The sequence below is a fragment of the Mercenaria mercenaria genome, chromosome 8 (genome assembly GCF_021730395.1).
Source record: "Mercenaria mercenaria strain notata chromosome 8, MADL_Memer_1, whole genome shotgun sequence".
Taxonomy (NCBI): Eukaryota; Metazoa; Mollusca; class Bivalvia; order Venerida; family Veneridae; genus Mercenaria; species Mercenaria mercenaria.
This window is the reverse complement of record NC_069368.1, coordinates 22,146,000-22,166,071: the sequence shown is the minus strand read 5'-3', so window position 1 is coordinate 22,166,071 and position 20,072 is coordinate 22,146,000. Positions and strand designations below refer to the sequence as shown.

Genomic DNA, 20,072 nt, shown 5'->3' with positions numbered 1-20,072 from the left:
TCCTCCTCAGACTTTGGGATCCCTTCTAATGTGATATATAAAACCAACTGCATCATGCATTTAAGACCATTTATTGAGAGTTTTAGTTTACATTAAATCTGGCATGATGTTGAGACCCTTGCCTTGTAATAGTTTTCAAACAGGTATTTATCTTTATTTTCATCAATTATTGGCCAAGATAATTAGGTATCCATGAGGAATCTCCTGCTTTAAGAAGTGGGTATCATTCTCAAAATTTGGGATCCTTGGGCCCCTATGACACAGTTAGTGTCAAACCCTCGCACTTGAACTGCCTAGCTATAGCTACTGCTGTTATAGGGAAGAGGTTTTGTTTGTTTGTTTTGGGTTTAACACCGTTTTTCAACAGTATTTCAGTCATGTAACGGCGGGCAGTTAACCTAACCAGTGTTCCTAGATTATGTACCAGTACAAACCCGTTCTCCGCAAGTAACTGCCAACTTCCCCACATGAATCAGAGGTGGAGGACTAATGATTTCAGACACAATGTTGTTTATCAAATAGTCACGGAGAACATGTGCCCCGCCCGAGGATCGAACTCGCGACCCCGCGATCCGTAGACCAACACTCTTACCTACTGAGCTAAGCGGGCGGGCTTATAGGGAAAAGGTAGAGTGTCTGCCTTAGGTGTGAGAATTTCTTGGTTCTAGTCCCTGCCAGAGCTTTTTGATGTAATCAGACTGTTCCAAATGTCCTATATTTTTAGGGAACAGAATCATATGTTAAATCAAATGCACCCAAATAGAAAATATTCAATATATTATGTCCCTTTTATGTTTTTGCTTTCCATGTTCAAGAAGAGTTACATTTCCTTATCACAAATTTTTTTTTATAATTATGAAAATATTAATTGCTCATAACTCTAACCTTCTGGTTAAAATATTGTCAATTAATCTATTTTTGAGAAATATATGGACAATTGTCTTCATTTCAAAGCCCTATGATTTGAAAAAGAAATAGGTATTACCTATATACTTCCTTTTCTTTTCACAGTGGAGCTAAAATGACCTAAAATCGTTTACACACAAGTGTGACCTTGACCGTTTTGCTAGGGTCTGGGTTTTACAAACAGCCTATCTGCTTCTGGGTAACATGTGTAAGGTAACATCAATATCACTAGTATTAACAGTACATGAAACAGGCCCGATTAATCTTTGACCTCTAAGTCTGACCTTGAACTAAGGGCTTGAGTGTTGTGAGCAACACATCATATCAATATGGGGAACATTTATGCCCTGTAATATTAAAATCCCTTGATGGATGACAGAGTTATAGACTTGCAGAATGACAGACATGGTGCAAAAATACAGTCACCAAAACTGGTTTTCAACCAGTTCGAGACTAAAAAGATATTTTTTATTTTTAGGAAGATACCTTGCAACTCGCTCCTGTTTCCATCCATATTACTGCCAAGCTGACCTACACTAGGTCCAGGCTGGTTGGATTCCATTCGGCTGGATAAACCACTCTGCATTGATCTTGAAGTCTCATTGTCAGTACTTCCTGACCGGTAGCTTCCAGAACTCATTGATTGTCCTATAGCGTCAAAATTTGGAACTGCTTCCCGAAGAGTGTTTGAATTTCTTTGATAAATCAACGGAGATTGCGGATATGCACCACCAGGACTGATGACTTGTGACCGATTTCTGTTCTCCATCTCCAAGGGGGACAACCTTTGACTAGTAGCATACTGATTCTGAGCAGCAATCCACTGCTGATTTGCAACTGTCTGTTGTTCTTGTTGTTGTTTAATAGCCATCTGCTGGCAGTAACTTTGCACTGCGTTCTGTTGTGCATCTTCTGGTAGATCCTTAATTCTCTCCACCAACACAGAAGGCACTGTAACTGAAATGTCTCCCGTCTCTGTGTGCAGAATGAATTCTGTTGATGGTCCCATGTCTGCACTGGTCTGGGACGTGCTTCTCTTCACATGATGTTGATACTGTTGTTGATACGAAGCAGAATTCTGAACAGGAGGGAAATAACCCTGACCATACTGACCTGGGCCAAACTGACCAGGACTCTGACCTAGATACGCATTCATCACAGGTGGACTAACATGATTGGGATAACCTGGCGTTACTGGACTTGTACTGCCGTAAACTTGTTCCATAATCCCGATTTGCTCCGGGGAGTAATATCCTGAATTATAATTATAAACTTTTTGCTGCGCAATTAACTGTTGGAAATATCTTGTTACTGCTGGATTTTGTGAGTGGACTGGCTTCAAGCTACTGGAACTTGAAGAATGTGACATAGTTGAATCACGGCTTGATATGTCACTCTCAGAAAAAGAATGGGGCAGAAAATTGGGGAGCAAACCTGCATGAATCAATCTTTTTGTTTCTTCTTCGAGCCAGTCTAGCAACTGCTGTGTTTGTGCTTTCTCATATTCTTGAAGTCTACGCTGTTTTTCTCTTATAACTATCTGTTCTCTCTTGTATTCTTCTAGCCATCTCTTCTGTTTAATTTTATGCTCCTCATTTGCCTGAACCCGTACACAAGTCTTATCTCCTATCAATCTTGCGACACCATTTTTATAAAACCTGTCATTATTATAGTAGTTAATCCCTTTTAAAGTGTTCAGTCCCATAGGAACCCTGAAGGACGAATTACGTTTTTCAGTGTAAACGGGAACAACACACCATTGCTTCAATGGGTTTGTGATAGCCTCCATTAAACAACTTTCACTAGAAAATTCACACCACTTATCGTCTATAAAGTTTTTAGTCATGAATATAAAAACGTATGTGCTTCTCTCAACACCTTTAGCTAAATGCTGTATTTTAGAACCACAAATAGCCTGCATTTCAGCATCATCATATAGTAAAGTTTGCACAGGGCCATTCGGAACATCGATTTCCTCTCTCAAATGTTGTTGAAACTTTTCTGCTTGCTCTCGGTCCTCCTCACAGTATAGAATTAACACATCAATATATCCCATTCTTATATCTGGTGGCATTTTATCTGTGTATTGCTTCAGTTCATCCTCCCAGTTAGCAGACGGCATGCTACTACAGCTGAAACTATCTCCTGAACTCATCGAACTGTAGCTGCTATCCTGTCCTTTGTTTATTGACATATCCTCCAACTTGTCGTGTATCTGTGCTTGTAGCTCTGACCCAACCTGGTCAAGTTCCTCTCTTTGTCCACTTCTAGACCGAGACACTGATTTTGCCGGAAGCTTCTCTACAAATATTCAACAGGAATGAATTAACTTTTAGAAGCTGAATGCGCTGTTTATAAATATTCCATGTGAAAATAAGAAAGAAAGAGAAGCTGTGTATCAACTAAACATGTAAATTACTCTGATTTTTTTGGCCCTAAATGTCCTCATTTGGTACTTTTATCTAGAATTCATAACTGACCTGCCATCTGACCAGGTTTCAAGAAGATCAGATAGAAAACATGGCCACCTTTTTGGCAAACCCAAGCTACTAAAGTCAGTAAATATGTTATGATTACCTAAAAAAACAACATTCGCACCATAATTTGTATATCATTTACATCACCTTTCATACATCAGATGACCTTTAAACTTCTTAAGTACATTCAGTACACTTAAATTAAAATTTGTAAATTCTGTCTAGAGATACTAAATTAAGTACTTGCATAGTCACATTTTGAAATTTGGGCTTTTCAGTAATGCTTAATTACAAGCTTGCCTATATTTTGATGTTCAGGTCTGTTTAGAAATACTAAATTACCAACTTTCTTTTATTCAGATGTTCCAGTTTGCTCGGAGACACTAAATTACAAGTTTATCAATATTCAGATGTTGGAAATCCCTCAGAGACACTAACTGACTAGGTCACCTGTATTCAGATATTGGGGTCTGCTAGGAGATAAGCTATTAGCCTAACTATATTCAGATGTCCAGGTCTGCCCGGAAATACTAAATTAAAAGCTTACCTCTAATCAGATGTCAAGGTCTGCCTGGAAATACTAAATTACCAGCTTACATTTACTCAGATGTCCAGGTTTGTCCAGAAATACTAAATTACTAGCTTACATTTACTCAAATGTCCAGGTCTGCCCGAAAATACTAAATTACTAGCTTCCCTTTATTCAGATCTGATGTCAAGGTCTGTCCAGAAATACTAAATAACTAGCTTACCTTTATTCAGATGTCCAGGTTTGGCCGGAAATACTAAATTACTAGCTTAGTCAGATGTCCAGGTTTGGTCGGAAATACTAAATTACTAGCTTACATTTACTCAGATGTCCAGGTCTGCCTGGAAAAACTAATTACTAGTTTACCTTTATTCTGATGCCAGGTCTGCCCAAAAATACTAAATTACTTGCTTACCTTTATTCAGATGTCCAGGTCTGACCACAAATACTAAATTCCTAGCTTACCTTTATTCAGATGTCCAAGTCTGACCGAAAATACTAAATTCCTAGCTTACATTTATTCAGATGTCCAGGTCTGACTGGAAATACTAAATAACTAGCTTACTTTTATTCAGATACCCAGGTCTGCCCGGAAATACTATGGGAATGGAAATTACACAAAATGTACCAGCTTACAAAATGTATCTATATTCGGATGTCCAGGTCTAATTGAAGACATTAAGTTTCAACCTTACCTATACTAAGATGTTCAGGCCTGCTTTCTGCATGTTTAGCTTCTTGTTTCAACTCTTGTGTTGATCTTCTACTTGCATCTGAAATTACACCAATCAATTCCAAAATAATTGCCACACACAAAATCGCTGTGGAATGTCTGTATTTCACTAGGTTGTTGTGGGTCTTTAAGGCATGTTGCAAAAGAATATTCTTTTTAAAGAGTGACATCTTCCAAGCCTCAATGGGTTTAGAAAAAAACAACTGATACAAGGGTTACATTAAGAGCCAGAGGACGGAACTTTCTACCTGCAGTAGAGATCTATGAAGCCATTAGGTTCTTCAAAATTATGTTGAATTATATCATTTTTTTTTTATAGAGACTTTCTGGAAATTATTTTTGTGTCAAAAAAAAATGAATACAAATAATGGGGTTACTGGTATGCCTTTAGAGCATCAGTAGGTTGATTTCTAACATCACTGACCGTTTAAAGCATAAAAAGTGCAGTTTTGCAACTTTTTGTTAAAAAGTTGGAAAAAATATTCTCCAAGGCCATAAAAACATTAAGGTCGGGCCAAAAATTTGGGGTAGGTCTGGATACCGGAAACAAACCATTTTTTTACGCCTTATGAATGTCAATCTTAAGAAGCCGTGATACTGAAGAGATGGGAAGAAAAATTGTACACTTTTCATACAGATAAAGAATAACCTACCTTGAGGTCCAGCCAGTGCATCTGTGGACATATTATTGCTGCTGAGACTGAATATTGGAGATCTGTTGTCATTTTGTGGGGATAATGGATCTGTATCCATTGACAAATGGCCTGACATCTGTCTGGATGTCATTGTTTTACTTACAGCCATCTTGCTCTTTTTCTTTCCTTTTCCTACATACACTTCTTTACATCTGAAAATATACAATTTTCAGTCAGACAGTGATTTATTGTAACAGATAATTCAAGTGCACTTTTCAGCAGTCTAACCAAATTGTTTGCATATTTCTCAACAGTCAAACAATTACGGTTGTGTAGAGATCCGATCCGGTCCATGAGTCAGGACTGAGGATTCACAGATTAAACCCCTAATCTCATTACAAACATAATACAGACACAATCAACTTAAATAAACAATGAAATGATCATGCCAATATAAATGTGTACTAAGACATCATATGCACAAGTCTAATTAAAAGTAGAGGCAGAAAAGAACAGGAACTCTAAGCATCAAAACATCAGCAACAGTGAAAACTAATCTTGAAGTTACGGCTATGCAGACAAAAAATTTGCAGGAGCATTTCAGTCTTGTTTGCAGAGGGTCAATGTGACATATAATTAATTGCAGTATCTTTATTTTTTCAGCTTACAAATTTTATTATGTTGAAAATAAGATGAAGATGCTTATTTCAAATTGGAATGCTTTGAAGAAATCTGAGTAACAAAATTAAAACAATTTTCACACATTTCGATTTCTTTATTCTAAAACATATTATCACTAAGTCTAGTTTGTAAACAATATTTTAGAAGGTAGGGTATTATATATACAGTACACAAACTACATTTGTTTCAAGGTGTATAAAGCTTCTTGAATGCAAATGAATTAATACTACTATTAGATTTTACTGCTCACAAATATGGAGATTTAACGATCCCAGAGGTTACGAGTATTTGTACTTGAATTTCAGGTTTAACTTGTAGATATCCGACTCTTGAGTACTTGGGATACTCACTACAGCCTTACAATCAGTATTCCACTTTATCATCAAAAAAAAACATCTACGTTTTATCTAAATTCAAATGCTACCCCCTACAACTCAATTTACTTTTTTACATAAATTTCTCTTCTTTCTCCCCTAACATAATATTATTACATAAACAAGGGAAAAGTATGGCAAGTTTGAAGGTCTACGTTTTAAAAAAAAAAGCAGGAACAGTGTGGCAAGTTTAAGGGTCTATGTTTACACAGGTGAATGTTAGGATACTTTTAAAGATTAGTTTCGGAGGGTCCCCGTACCTACTCCACATGGTGCTATGCGCCTCACTGGTGACGCTTTCATTCTAAACTAGTGCCCCCCTCCCAATAATTTTCTAGATCCGGGCCTCCTATATTGGATGACTGCTTGGATGCGCATATATTTAAGAATGCCATAGGTGCCCTCACAAGTCAGTCTTTTGCACATGCACAACTGCATACTGAAAGTGGAATCACATGGCAGCAATTTTTGTGAAAAAAATTCTATGCCATTGTAAATAATTAAAATACTTCCTGATTTTGACAAGATTTTCAGCAGTTGTGGCATTTGAATGTTTCTGACCAATGGTGAACTTGATTTTAAGAGATAAAGTGTTTAATCAATTCAATTATGGAACAGTGAAGATTTTATCTGTATGTCAATGTTATCTCACAAATTAAAAACAATTTTATTAGTCTTTAGACAGTCATGTTAGAATTATCTAGACTTTTAATCTAAATAATTGAATAACTTGTTTTAATGTTGCACCTTACTAATGAGCTTGCTCATCCTCTAATAGTCTGTCCAAGATGTTACAGATAATCAGTAAATTTTAAAGATAATAAATTTATAAATTCACCATTTTTTTTTACAATCTACAGTAGGGCTGTCATTCATTGAGTCTTAGGCATATCGACGATACCGATATATCGGAAGGCAAATATCGACAATACATCCATATATCAATTATTAAGGTAGATTAAGAACCTATTTGTTCATGTGTGTGCTATATACCTTCTTGTTAAACATTATTTTTAGTTTTATTGCCTACATTTCATATTATTGTTCGATTGTGTAGTATTTATGTTTATGAAATAAATAAAAATTAATAAAATCTTTCATCTTGATTTTGCTTTCACATTAAAGTTCAAGTTCACTCCTCTTTTACATTAATTTTTTATTTATTTCATAAACACAAATACTACACAATCAAACAGTAATATGAAAAGTAGGCAATAAAACTAAAAACAACATTAACAAGAAGGTATATAGCACAAACATGAACAAATAGGTTCTTAATCTAACTAAAATGATCGATATATAGATGCATCGTCGATATTTTGTCTTCCGATATATCGGTATCGTCAATGTGACTATGACCCAATGAACGACAGCCCTAGATTTGTTCTCCATTATTTTGGTCCATCAAAGTTTGATGGTAAGTGTGCTTGTCAAGATATATAAAACAATCTGACGTCAAATTATTCCACTTCTTGGACCAGACAAAGTCAAAGGCACAAAGACTGGATGAGCACTTAAGTGATAAAAACAGTACCTAATAATTTCATATTTAAAACAATGTAAGTCTAATCAGATTATTACCTTATCCATACTGTATACATCATTATTGAACACCAGTTAAATTGGATTTCACCATTTTGGGGTTTTAAAGGTAAGTCCCCTATGTACTTTCGTTTTCATAATTTTATTACTTGTTTAAAGACTTTTTAAAAGTGTTATTTTCGCAATATTCTTTATAAAATGACGGTTTATATTACATACTAGTATATAGAACTAAGAAGGAAACAGGTGGAATTCTAGGTAGATACACAGTCGCTGTTCCATTAAACTTCGCAATATTATTCATTCTTCCTGGATTGGGGATTTCCAGCGGAAGTAACTGTACAATTAGGTTGCGCGGTACGGCTATTTAAAGTGCGAAAAGCACTCCTTTCGAAATCTATAATTACTGAATATATTGCATTTTTTAACACAATTCGAAAGATATGATTAAATTATACTCATAAACAAAAAAGTTTTGATGTTAAATGAAAAATCTGTGACACTTTATAAAACCGTGGCCTGAACTCTTTCTCGGATTTACAGTCAACTCGTCCCCCAGTCAACTCGTCCCCGATTTGGTCATTTCGCCCCCCTCGGCGATTTCAAATTGGTCATTTCGTCCCCCTTTTTCGGCCCCTCTTTTTTTTAAACGTATTTTTGAAAAAGAAAGTCAAAATATGATAAATAAAGTCGTATTTTTATCAAATAAGTATATTTAATGCTAAAATATACATAAAAATTGATCGATTTAACAAAGAGGATTTTCCGGGGGGCGGGGAGGGGGGGGGGGGGGGTAAGTCTGCTACGACATGATTGCTTTTTTAATGTTCGTATTTGATGCTGCTTATTTCCAAACTCTTGAATAAAATTAAACTTTTTATAAGAAATACATAATTTCCTCGATCCAATCAACTATTAACACATTTCATTCAGACAGTCAACAACTTCTCATGCAATTAAATACCATTAACACCTTCCAATCGTCCAATCAACGACTTTTAATGTGATTAATAACCTTTAACACCTTTCGTATATAGATAAAGGCTCATTCTATTTTTATTTAGAAACCCCTGACACCCGACTTTTGAAGCATTTTTTTATTTTAAAGACAAAAAATTGTATATAAATCATGTTGGTTATCTTTAGTAATACATATGCGAGAGATATCAGATGCTTTTTTTTTTAATTGTATTTCTAATTAAAACTTTCTTTTATTATGACCAGGATAAGGATTTATTGCTCTCTCTTTTCTTACTCCGATTCTTAAAAAGTTATTTATTATATAACATTTTTATAACTAAATGCATTGTATTTATTTTTTTATTTCATTTCATTTAATTATTTTATATTTTAAGTATATTTCTTTTATTATTTTATTCAACCTAATTATTTAAAGTTAACCATTTTCAATATAACTCAAAACTTCAAATTTTTACTCACGATGATTTTAAATACCAATTTTCAAAGTCAAAGATATCCTGAAAACGCAAAAATGTTTCATATATTTAGGGGAACAAAATTACCGAAAGGGGGACGAATTGACCAAAAGGGCGACGAGTTGACCAAAATGGGGACGAGTTGACCAAATTTTATCATGAGGGGGACGAAATGACCAATTTTGGGGGACGAAATGACCAAATCGGTGACGAGTTGACTGGGGGACGAGTTGACGAGGGGACGAGTTGACTTGATACCCTTTCTCGCATGTGGAAATTCTATGCGAAAAAGCAGTTACAATACAATACAATAAGTTTAATTTTGAGTCGGCAAGAAGACAGCATTACAAAACATAAGCTCTGAAGAGCTTTTGAACCAACTTTACAACAAATAAAAAAAATAACAAAGTATTAAAGAGCTACAAAAGAGAAATTATTATGCACACAAATTTAAATAGAACTAGTTGAGCATGTATAAAACTTCAAGTGTTAAAATCTGTGTTGAAGCTGCTGATCTAGACACTTCTGTCTAAAAACTGCCATAAGAGAGGGAGATAAGATCTGCAATACAAAAAAAAACACAAAAGTGTATGCTTAAGAAATGGTGATAAAAACTGTATACCCCCCCCCCCCCCCCCTCCCCAATCAGATTTGGAAAGAACTGATCAGCAACTTCCTCACAGTAGCAAATGACAAACAACATAAAAGCAAGCATGTCGCATATACAGACAATGTGTAATACAATGATAAGCACAGAAGCATACAAGCAAACAGATATCACATACTAAGCAATCAGCCAACGAGGTAAGCAGAGGCCATAGCATATTAATAAACTACAATAAGCATTGCAATTAAACTCGATCAAGACATAATAATAGGCAAAAACGTAAGGAAAAACATCAAAACATGCAAATCAAAGCAACTCAGGAAGCAAACTAGGAAAAGCCGGTCTGCGGGACCCACCAGCAGAAAGCTCCAGGCATTATTTACATGCAACACATTTACAACTGTTGCCGTCCCAGAACCAAGTTGGTTTTTGGACTGATTAAAAATGTTAGCTGCCTGAAGCTTTCTGGTAGCGAGTTCCACAGAACTGGTGCTGCATAACGTGCATAACGGAACAAGTTCTTACCATATGTGGTTGTCTTAACTTGAGGGACCTGTAGAATATTGAAATACCTGAAGTTATACTTTGAATCTTTTTTCACTCCTAAATCTGACAGAACTGTAGGGGCCATTTTATATAAAATTTTAAAAGTTTCTATAGCTATTGTTCTAGTCCTTCTTAAGTGTAATGATGGTAACTTGGCCTTAAGTAGTAGGTTTTCATACGAGCTATCATAATCATCGTAAACAATCTTAGAGCACGTTCTTGGATATTTTCAATTTTTTTAGCATTACTGACTGAACATAAATGCCAAGACAACGGACAAAAATTAAATTTTGAGAGCATAAAGATATGGAATATTGTTAATCTGTTAAGCTGACTTAAATTTTTACCAATACGTTCTAAAATATTTATTTGTTGAGCAGCCTTATTACAGAAATTATTTATATGAGAGTCATATCTTAAACTAAAGTCAATGTCAACACCCAGTAATTTCACAATATCTCCGCATTCAATGGCGAGACTGCCAATTTTAAAAACAGAAGCTTTATTATGTGTTTTTTTTTTTACCTACAGCAATTGCCTGGAATTTATCCGGGTTAGCTTGCATATAGTTAAATCTAGACCAGTCAATTAAGTATCACTTTCTGTTTGTAAAGTTGTGAGGAGCTCATCATAGTTTGGTGTGTGGAATGAGAGAGTGTTGTCCTCAGCATAATTATATAAGGTACTATTTTTATAAAGTAGAAAATATCATTTATAAACACATTAAAAATTAAAGGCCCAAGAATGGACCCTTGAGGCACTCCATTATCTATTTCAGCCCAAGTACTTACAATGTTACCAATTTTAATCTGTTGTTTCCTATCTGAAAGGTAACTAGACATTTGATTTATAGACTTGTCAGTTAGACCATATATTTTAAGTTTACTGAGGATAATGTTAAGGGGCAGACAGTCGAATGCTTTTGACAGGTCCATCAGTATGGCAGCAACATATTCATTTGAGTCAAGAGCCATTTCCCAATCCTCAAGAAGTTTCAATACAGTCGTTTGGCAACCATAACCTTTTCTGAAAGCAAATAGAAATTTGTCAAAGATAGAGTCAAAATAATTGCTAAGTTGTACTGATAGAACTTTTTTCAAAAAAGTTTGAGGGCACAGGCTAAATGCTAACTGGTCTATTGTTAGACTTTAGTAATGGATCATTCTTTTGAAAACTGGCCTAACCAGGTCCTGAGCTTGTTTCAATCTGTCAGGAAAAATGCCCGAGTTTATTGTATTATTCAAAAGATGTGTAAAGTGAGGTACAAGAGCTGGTTTGCCTAATTCTAATATCTTAACAAATTTTTTGTCTACACCAGTTGCCTTTTTAATATTAAATTTATCAATTATTTTGGATACAGTATTTTGATCAGTATATGAGAAGTCAAAATTTTTTGTTTGAATTCTTTTTTAGAAATTTCATTCAAGCTAGGGTAATTACTTTTATCAAAGATGTAGTCCTTGCCTATATCTTTTGCCACATTCACACAAAAATCATTGAAAAATTCTGCTACTTCATAATGTTTTGAAATAATGTTATTGTTTTCATTTAAAATTATCTTATTCTTATTACTACATGCTTTTTTATAGACATCTATGGTTTTATAGTTTGCCAAAAATCAGTTGATTTGTAACCACCTAAGCACCTTTCCATAATGTAGTTATTTAAAGACTTCTTCTCAAGTTTATTTACAAGATTTCTTTTTTTTTTTGTCTATAATCTTCCCAATTTTTAGAGCTTTTATATTTTACTCACTAATTTTAGATATTTATGATATGACATTTTCTTATTATTGATTGCTTTCCTTAATACCTCATTCATATATGGCAATTGGTCCTTCTTTCTGTATGTATATTTAACTGGAATATGCTCATCTATGATCCTACCAACTTCTGATTCAAGAGAGTTATAGATATCATTAATATCACTGCTATTGGGAGACAAGTTTTCATGTACATTTACGTTTCCTAAATCAGAGTTAAATCCTATAGGGTTAAAAAATTTAAAACTTCTAAAAGCACATTTTTGTTTTTCAATGGTTGGTGTCATGTTATTTACAACTGTACTTATCGTATGATGACAGTCATAACACAAAATGTTTTAGAATTTGTTAAAAATACATCCAAAAGAGATGACTTACAATTTTTCATATAGCAGGTGGCTTCCTTAATAATATTAGTCAGACTAAAACGTTCACAAAAATCTAGGAGAGGCTTTCCTTTTCTATCAGACAGCAAGTCAAATTTTAGATCACCTATTACTGCATAGTTGTAGAGATTTTCAATAAAACAATCACCATTTAAACTAGGTAGCCTCTAGGCACACATAAAACACCATTTACTTTTGTTAAGGGTTACCTCATAAACTAGGTTTTCAATGTTTTTACATCCAAGATCTTTTCTTCTTCTTGATGAAATGTCTGATCTTACAAAGGAGGCTAGTCCTCTACCATGAATATCCTTTTACCTTCTGTCAAGTTTATATCCTGAAATTTTAAAAGCAGAATCAAGGTATGATGCATCTATTTTAGTTTCGGAAAGGAACAGAATGTCTATAATTTTATCAGGTAATAATTCATTAATTTCCATATATTTGGATTTCAAGCTGTTTATGTTCAAATGTGCAACTAATAGTTTTTTAGGATGTTTTTGTCGTATTTCTAGGAGTTCCACAAAAGGTGATGGTGAGATAGAGACATCATCTGAGATTTAAACGTTTATACTACTATCTTCAATATTCATGAAGCACACCGATTGCTGGTAACAACTTGAACTACTGTTGAGACAATGATTATGATCACTAATAGAAACATCCTGATTTGATTTAGTGACAGAGCCTTCTGTAGGGTTTATGGATCCATCGCAGAACCAGGGTTTGTCTGAGTTACCAAGTCTGATGTACTCAGTTGGTGAGATGCCCGCACATTTCATGTGTGACCATATATCACATTTGTCACAGCACATAGCCCTATGGTGTTTTGCAACTGAACGCCCACAAGTTCCACATGGAAACTTTATTGGGCCTGCATTTGATGCAACGTCTCCTGACACAATGATGGCAAACAGTTTATGATAATAAAAGAATTCAACTGGCTGAGATTTCTTTCGCCTGGAGTATTTGATGTGATTATATAACATTGTTTTGTTTGTTTTGGGTTTTACGCCGTTTTTCAACAGTATTTCAGTCAAGTAACGGCGGGCAGTTAACCTAACCAGTGTTCCTGGATTCTGTACCAGTACAAACCTGTTCTTCGCAAGTAACTGCTAACTTCCCCACGTGAATCAGAGGTGGAGGACTAACGATTTCAGACACAATGCCGTTTATCAAATAGTCACGGAGAACATACACCCTGCCCGAGGATCGAACTCACGACCCTGCGATCCGTAGACCAACGCTCTACCTTCTGAGCTAAGCGGGCGGATATATAACATTGTAGCAGAATTAATACTACACTGGTTTATCAATTGCTGGTCTATGGTTCGACTAACAGTGTGAATATTCTTTATGTCAAAGAATAGTTTCTGGTCTTTCGGGGTCATTGGTTTCAACTCATTTAGATTTGAAGATTGAATGCTGCTTAAGCCGGTGCTAGGGGGCGTGGGCAATGTTGCATTTTCCATTACTGCTCATAAACAGAGTCAAACCCATTTTGCCTACACTGTTTGCCTTATAAACATTAAGATCCAAGAAGATAATTTGAAAATATGACTGAGTTGCGTTTCTCATGCACTTTATTTCATATAACTGATATTTGTATGTATTTCAAGTTATACTGATAATCCTTTAGTACGTTTGGAGTTATGCGACGGACAAGGAAAATCTAAATGCAAAAAAGACATCATTTGACAACAATTTATCACAGAATAGTAATTGATGTGCACTGCATTCCCTGTCATTGGTATTACAATTCTAGTTTCTGTGAGATTTTTTTTATTGCTTTTGAAGATCGTGCCAATATACTTGTTCCAGTATAGCTCAGAGACCACCAATTCAAAAAAGTACAGGGAACTTACTGGTTATAAGGTAAATGTATACCTGGGAATAAGGTAATGTTTGTCTAGTTTGATCAATTGGTCAGTCATTCAGTCATGTAAACAAACCCAAGAAGTAATTATTTTTTCAAATACTGAATTCACAGTATTTAATTATACAAAATGAGAACATTTACTACATTTTACGTGTATTGAAATAAGTATTATCGATGGGATTTCTCCCGCCATGCCAACGATGTAAACAGGGGGTCATCACATTCACACATAAGTTACTTAAATAAATAAAGTATCACTATTCATACGTTTTCGTTCGATATCTTGGTGGAACTAAAATAGTTCTTGAAAAAAAAATCTAATCGGATATACAAGTTACGATTCACGCAATCATGTTACATAGTGTAGGCACTGTAACTAAAAATACAAACTTCAAGTAGGAACTATCTATTTTAGAGATATGTGTAGCTAACTGCATCAAAGTACGAGGAGTGTTCGATATGAATTGCTTATTGTCCTCTAGCTCGATATCCACGTGGGGCACGATAAAAACCAATACCTACCTTTATAGGGTTATTCAATACCTACACAACGGTGTATAAATGTACATGTTAGACTAAGTGTAATACATAAAATTTGCCATTTGAATACACGCAATCATTGACCACTGTAGTAAAAATGGTTGGTAGAAGCGTCGACAAGAAAGATGAAATACGGGCTTACATCAAAGCTCGCTCAAAACTTGGTTGTTCATTGAAGCAGCTGATGACTGAACTTTCTACTGCTTATGGACCTTCTTGTGTGTCTTATTAAAACAGTTGGGCGGTGGAAAAAGAAATTTGAGTCTGGTGTAGAGTCCATCAAAAATGCACCGAAATCAGGTAGGCCAAAATCTGCATCTCGTAAAGAAATCGTTTCCAAAATAAAGGAAATCATTGAAGGAGATGCCAGATTTACAGTTCGTGATATTGCACGAAAGGTAGGCATATCACTATCAACGGTTCACCTTATTTTGAAGAAGCATTTAAAAGTCAGAAAAATTTCTGCGAGATGGGTGCCACATCTGTCGACTGATGAGCAAAAGAGGCAACGGGTTAAAGTGGCCAAAAAAATAATAAAATATACATTTCAAATAGGAATCTAACTCTATGTAATCGGTCTTTTTGTTCCTTAAATAATTCTCTACCAGAATATACAAAAAGTAAAAAATGTCATTAAATGTTGTTTAAATGTAATTGACCACCTTTAAGACACATTTGAAATTGAATTATTTTGTGATTAACATGTTGATCTTTTTTTTTAATTTTTTTGGAAAGAAAATTTGTTGTGTGCACGGGTTTCATTAAAGAAAGGAAAATTACACATAATAAATGTAAATAAAATGCTTTAATGTCATTATGTAGTAACGATCCGTTTTTAGCTCGACTTTTCGAGGAAAATGCAGAGCTATTGCACTCGCCCCGGCGTTGGCGTCGCTGTGGTGAAAGTTTTTGATAAAGTTAAATATCTCTGTTACTATCACAGCTATTGACTTGAAACTTAAAATACTTATTTACTATCAAACCTATTTACAATCCCCATAATTCTGATTTGAATTTTGACAGAATTATGCCCCTTTTTAACTCAGAATTTTAGTTAAAGTTTTTGATAAAGTCAAATATCTCTGTTACTATCAAAGCTTTTGACTTGAAACTTAAAATACTTATTTACTATCATAGTCTACACCAAAAGAAACAGTCCCCACAACTCTGATTTGAATTTTGATAGAATTATGCCCCTTTTTAACTTAGAAATTTTAGTTAAAGTTTTTTTTATAAAGTCAAATATCTCTGTTACTATCAAAGCTTTTGACTTGAAACTTATTTACTATCAAAGTCTACACCAGGAGACACAATTCTCATAACTATAATTTGAATTTTAACAGAGTTACGCCCCTTTTTAACTTTGATTTTTTTTACATGCTTTTGAGTTTATTGAAGTCAGTTGACCATCGCAAATTCACCTACAAGTATTCAATAATTTGTGTAGAGCAAGAGGCATAAAATATTGTATATTTGTTCTGCAGGAGACTGGCATCGGAATCCGTCGCTAACAATTTTTTTTTAAATATCTGGAAAACAACTCTGTATCTTAGATATTAGTGGAATATAGCAATAAAAACGCTGTTCCAGGTTCGATATCTTTTTAATAATGACGTTACATACAAAATATTGCAAGGATGTGATGACGTTTACATTACGTTAAAGCGTGCAAATTCACAACATGCTAATTTCTTAAGAAGGCTTTAAAACTTAATTATTGACAAACTATAGAATCTACTACAGAAACACATGAAAATTTGCTGTTTTTAATACTTTACCATTCCCAGCACATTCATCTTTTTTTTTCTTTCTTGATTCGGAATTTTAAAAATATTTTAGAAACTAAAACTCATATTCTTATGTTTATAATATGACCAAACGGGATCCGGACAAAATCCCCTGCGGACAAAACCCCCTTCGCTCGTTTTTGCATGGGCGGACAAAACCCCCTTCATGCTTTTTACAAGGAGGACAAAACCCCAATCTGACTAAAGTACATCTCCTATATTACGCTACGCATAGGATCTGAAAACGACCTATTCATTGCCTCGTTCTGACGGCTCTTTCGCTAGCCATTCAGAGCCTAGCTTACAACATCTTGCAAATCTACATGTAGCATTGACTTTTGATATTTACAATTCTTATGTCGTAATGTATCAGATAGCCGGTTAGCTCAGTCGGTAGGCCACTTGCTTTGTAAACGAGGGGTCCCGGGTTCGAGTCCTGCAATAACCGCATATTTTTCTTATCCTTTGACAATCGAACAAGTCGTCTGATTGGATAACATAAAAAAAGCAATAATGGAAATCCAAAATATACAGAAGACGAATGTGAATGGGTCGTTCTCAGATCTTCGTTTAGAAGATCAAGTACTTTAGTCAGATTGGACAAAACCCCCTTCGCTGAATTTTATAAGGAGGACAAAACCCCCTTTGCATTTTTTACAAGGAGGACAAAACCCCCTTCACGTTTTTAAAAAAACATGGAGGGGGTTTTGTCCTCCTTGAAAAAAAGTTTAAAGGGGGTTTTGTCCTCCTTGTAAAATTAAGCGAAGGGGGTTTTGTCCTCCTTGTAAAAATCATGAAGGGGGTTTTGTCCGCCTATGCAAAAACGAGCGAAGGGGGTTTTGTCCGCAGGGGATTTTGTCCTACACTCTGACCAAACTTCAATAATATAATTGTTTCAGCCAGATGTTTACATTACTTTTCTTTATAACCTAACACTTAAAATCTTTCTTGCTTTGGCTTAAAGATCTTTTTTTATCATGCCAGAAAATTTTTAAGTATCATTTCCTCAAAAATTCCTTAATTTTGTTTTTATAAGATTTTTTTCTTTACACTTTGTATTATTTTTGTTGCACTAACAATGATACTTAAAAAGAAAACAGTCTTGGGTAATTATTTATCTTATCTTACATATCTACATTAGAAAATAAAAGAGAAGTCAATAAATTGATAAATTATTCAGTTTTGTTGTCTCTAAATATAATCCAGCCAATGAACATACAAGCAATAATTAATTAACCTAACCTAACTTAACATAAATTTTGTTGTGTTATCTTATGATGAAATTTAACTTTAAAGACATGAGAAGTATCAGCAATTTCTGTATGATATTGATCTGAAAGGTGATGATTAGGGTAGCAACTTTCAATCAAGGAGTGTTAAACAAACACAAGTGATAATTGATGACTTGTTAATATACAACTAATCAAGGAGGTTACATGTCATGGTGATGAGATAATTGGTATATCAAAGATGTTTCACAAATTATTTCACAAGGTATAAGGTAATGTTATTACAATTTAAAAATTTATCATGCACAATGCTGTAACGATTTATGAAAATTTTGACCAAAGGATTAAAAAAATATTCACATAAAAAATCAAAAGTTTTCTTTTTTCTTTTGATACAGTGAAGTATGAATTTTGTTAGAATGTTTTCCAGTTACATTTTAAGTCTCTATTTATAGTTTCTATTAGTCCATTTCAATAAATGCAAACCCAAAAGTTCTCAGCAGTTTAAATTACATATTTAGGCCATTACAGTCAAGTTTTATTAAATAGGTATTTCTTAATATACTGTCTCTTTTTCAATATCCTCTTTATACTGGAAATACTCAAAACAAACTAAACTTGCATTTTCAGAATATTAATAATTAAACTTACATTTTCAGTACTTATTAATAATCACACAGTCAATAATATACATAAAAAATAAACCTTCATTAATATTTCCAAAGTATATTTTGGATTATCTTTACCCCTCTAAGAAAAAAATAATCCTACAAATTTTCACAATACTCAGTATATATAATCTGCATTACAAAAAATAATACATAAAACATTTCAAAATCATTAATTTTTATTGACCTCCCAATAATTATAATATAACTTCTAGAGAACAAAATAAAAATGGGAGTGAAAAGTCACCTCTTTAAAGAAAATGGGAGTGAATAGTCAGGGGAGGAAAAGACTTGGGAGTGAAAAGACCTGGGAGTGAACAGACTTGGGAGTGAAAGAGCTGACACCCGTTGAAGCTGCTGATCTAGACACTTCTGTTTAAAAACTGCCATAAGAGAGGGAGATAAGATCTGCAATACAAAAAAAACAACAACAACACAAAAGTGTATGCTTAAGAAACGGTGATAAAAACTGTATACCCCCCCCCCCCCCCCACCCAAATCAGATTTGGAAAGAACTGATCAGCAACTTCCTCACAGTAGCAAATGACAAATAACATAAAAGCAAGCATGTCGCATAAACAGACAATGTGTGATACAATGATAAGCACAGAAGCATACAAGCAAACAGATAGCACATACTAAGCAATCAGCCAACGAGGTAAGCAGAGGCCATAGCGTATTAATAAACTACAATAAACATTGCAATTAAACTCGATCAAGACATAATAATATTAGGCAAAAACGTAAGAAAAAACATCAAAACATGCAAATCAAAGCAACTCAGGAAGCAAACTAGGAAAAGCTGGTCTGCGGGACCCACCAGCAGAAAGATCCAGGCATTATTTACATGCAACACATTTACAACTGTTGCCGTCCCAGAACCAAGTTGGTTTTTGGACTGATTAAAAATGTTAGCTGCCTGAAGCTTTCTGGTAGCGAGTTCCACAGAACTGGTGCTGCATAACGTGCATAACGGAACAAGTTCTTACCATATGTTGTTGTCTTAACTTGAGGGACCTGTAGAATATTGAAATACCTGAAGTTATACTTTGAATCTTTTTTCACTACTAAATCTGACAGAACTGTAGGGGCCATTTTATATAAAATTTTAAAAGTTTCTATAGCTATTGTTCTAGTCCTTCTTAAGTGTAATGATGGTAACTTGGCCTTAAGTAGTAGGTTTTCATACGAGCTATCATAATCATCGTAAACAATCTTAGAGCACGTTCTTGGATATTTTCAATTTTTTTAGCATTACTGACTGAACATAAAGCCAAGACAACGGACAAAAATTAAATTTTGAGAGCACAAAGATATGGAATATTGTTAATCTGTTAAGCTTACTTAAATTTTTA

The 20,072-nt window shown here is 34.4% G+C and overlaps 1 protein-coding gene across 2 annotated transcripts; it reads right to left on the bottom strand.

Annotated features, from left to right (window-relative positions):
* Positions 1-1,246: 1,246 nt before the first annotated feature.
* Positions 1,247-8,311, bottom strand: LOC128558972 (uncharacterized). 2 transcript variants are annotated; one of them, XM_053549524.1, is made up of 4 exons: positions 8,097-8,311; positions 5,299-5,492; positions 4,608-4,685; positions 1,247-3,207 (listed from the first exon to the last, which is right to left on the bottom strand). In XM_053549524.1, exons 2-4 carry the CDS (start codon positions 5,447-5,449, stop codon positions 1,262-1,264), a joined length of 2,175 nt encoding a protein of 724 aa, XP_053405499.1. In that variant the 5' UTR covers positions 5,450-5,492; positions 8,097-8,311; the 3' UTR covers positions 1,247-1,261. The 2 variants fall into 2 exon arrangements, with proteins under 2 accessions (XP_053405499.1, XP_053405498.1); XM_053549523.1 differs by lacking the exon at positions 8,097-8,311 and adding an exon at positions 7,917-8,068.
* Positions 8,312-20,072: the final 11,761 nt, after the last annotated feature.

Coding starts and splice junctions, on each gene's coding strand:
- LOC128558972 (XM_053549523.1), bottom strand. CDS start 7,939: ATGATGTATACAGTATGGATAAG. Junction 5,493..7,916: donor ATGTATACAGTATGGATAAG/GTAATAATCTGA, acceptor GTATATTTTCAG/ATGTAAAGAAGTGTATGTAG. Junction 3,208..4,607: donor GCCTGAACATCTTAGTATAG/GTAAGGTTGAAA, acceptor GAATATTTGTAG/AGAAGCTTCCGGCAAAATCA.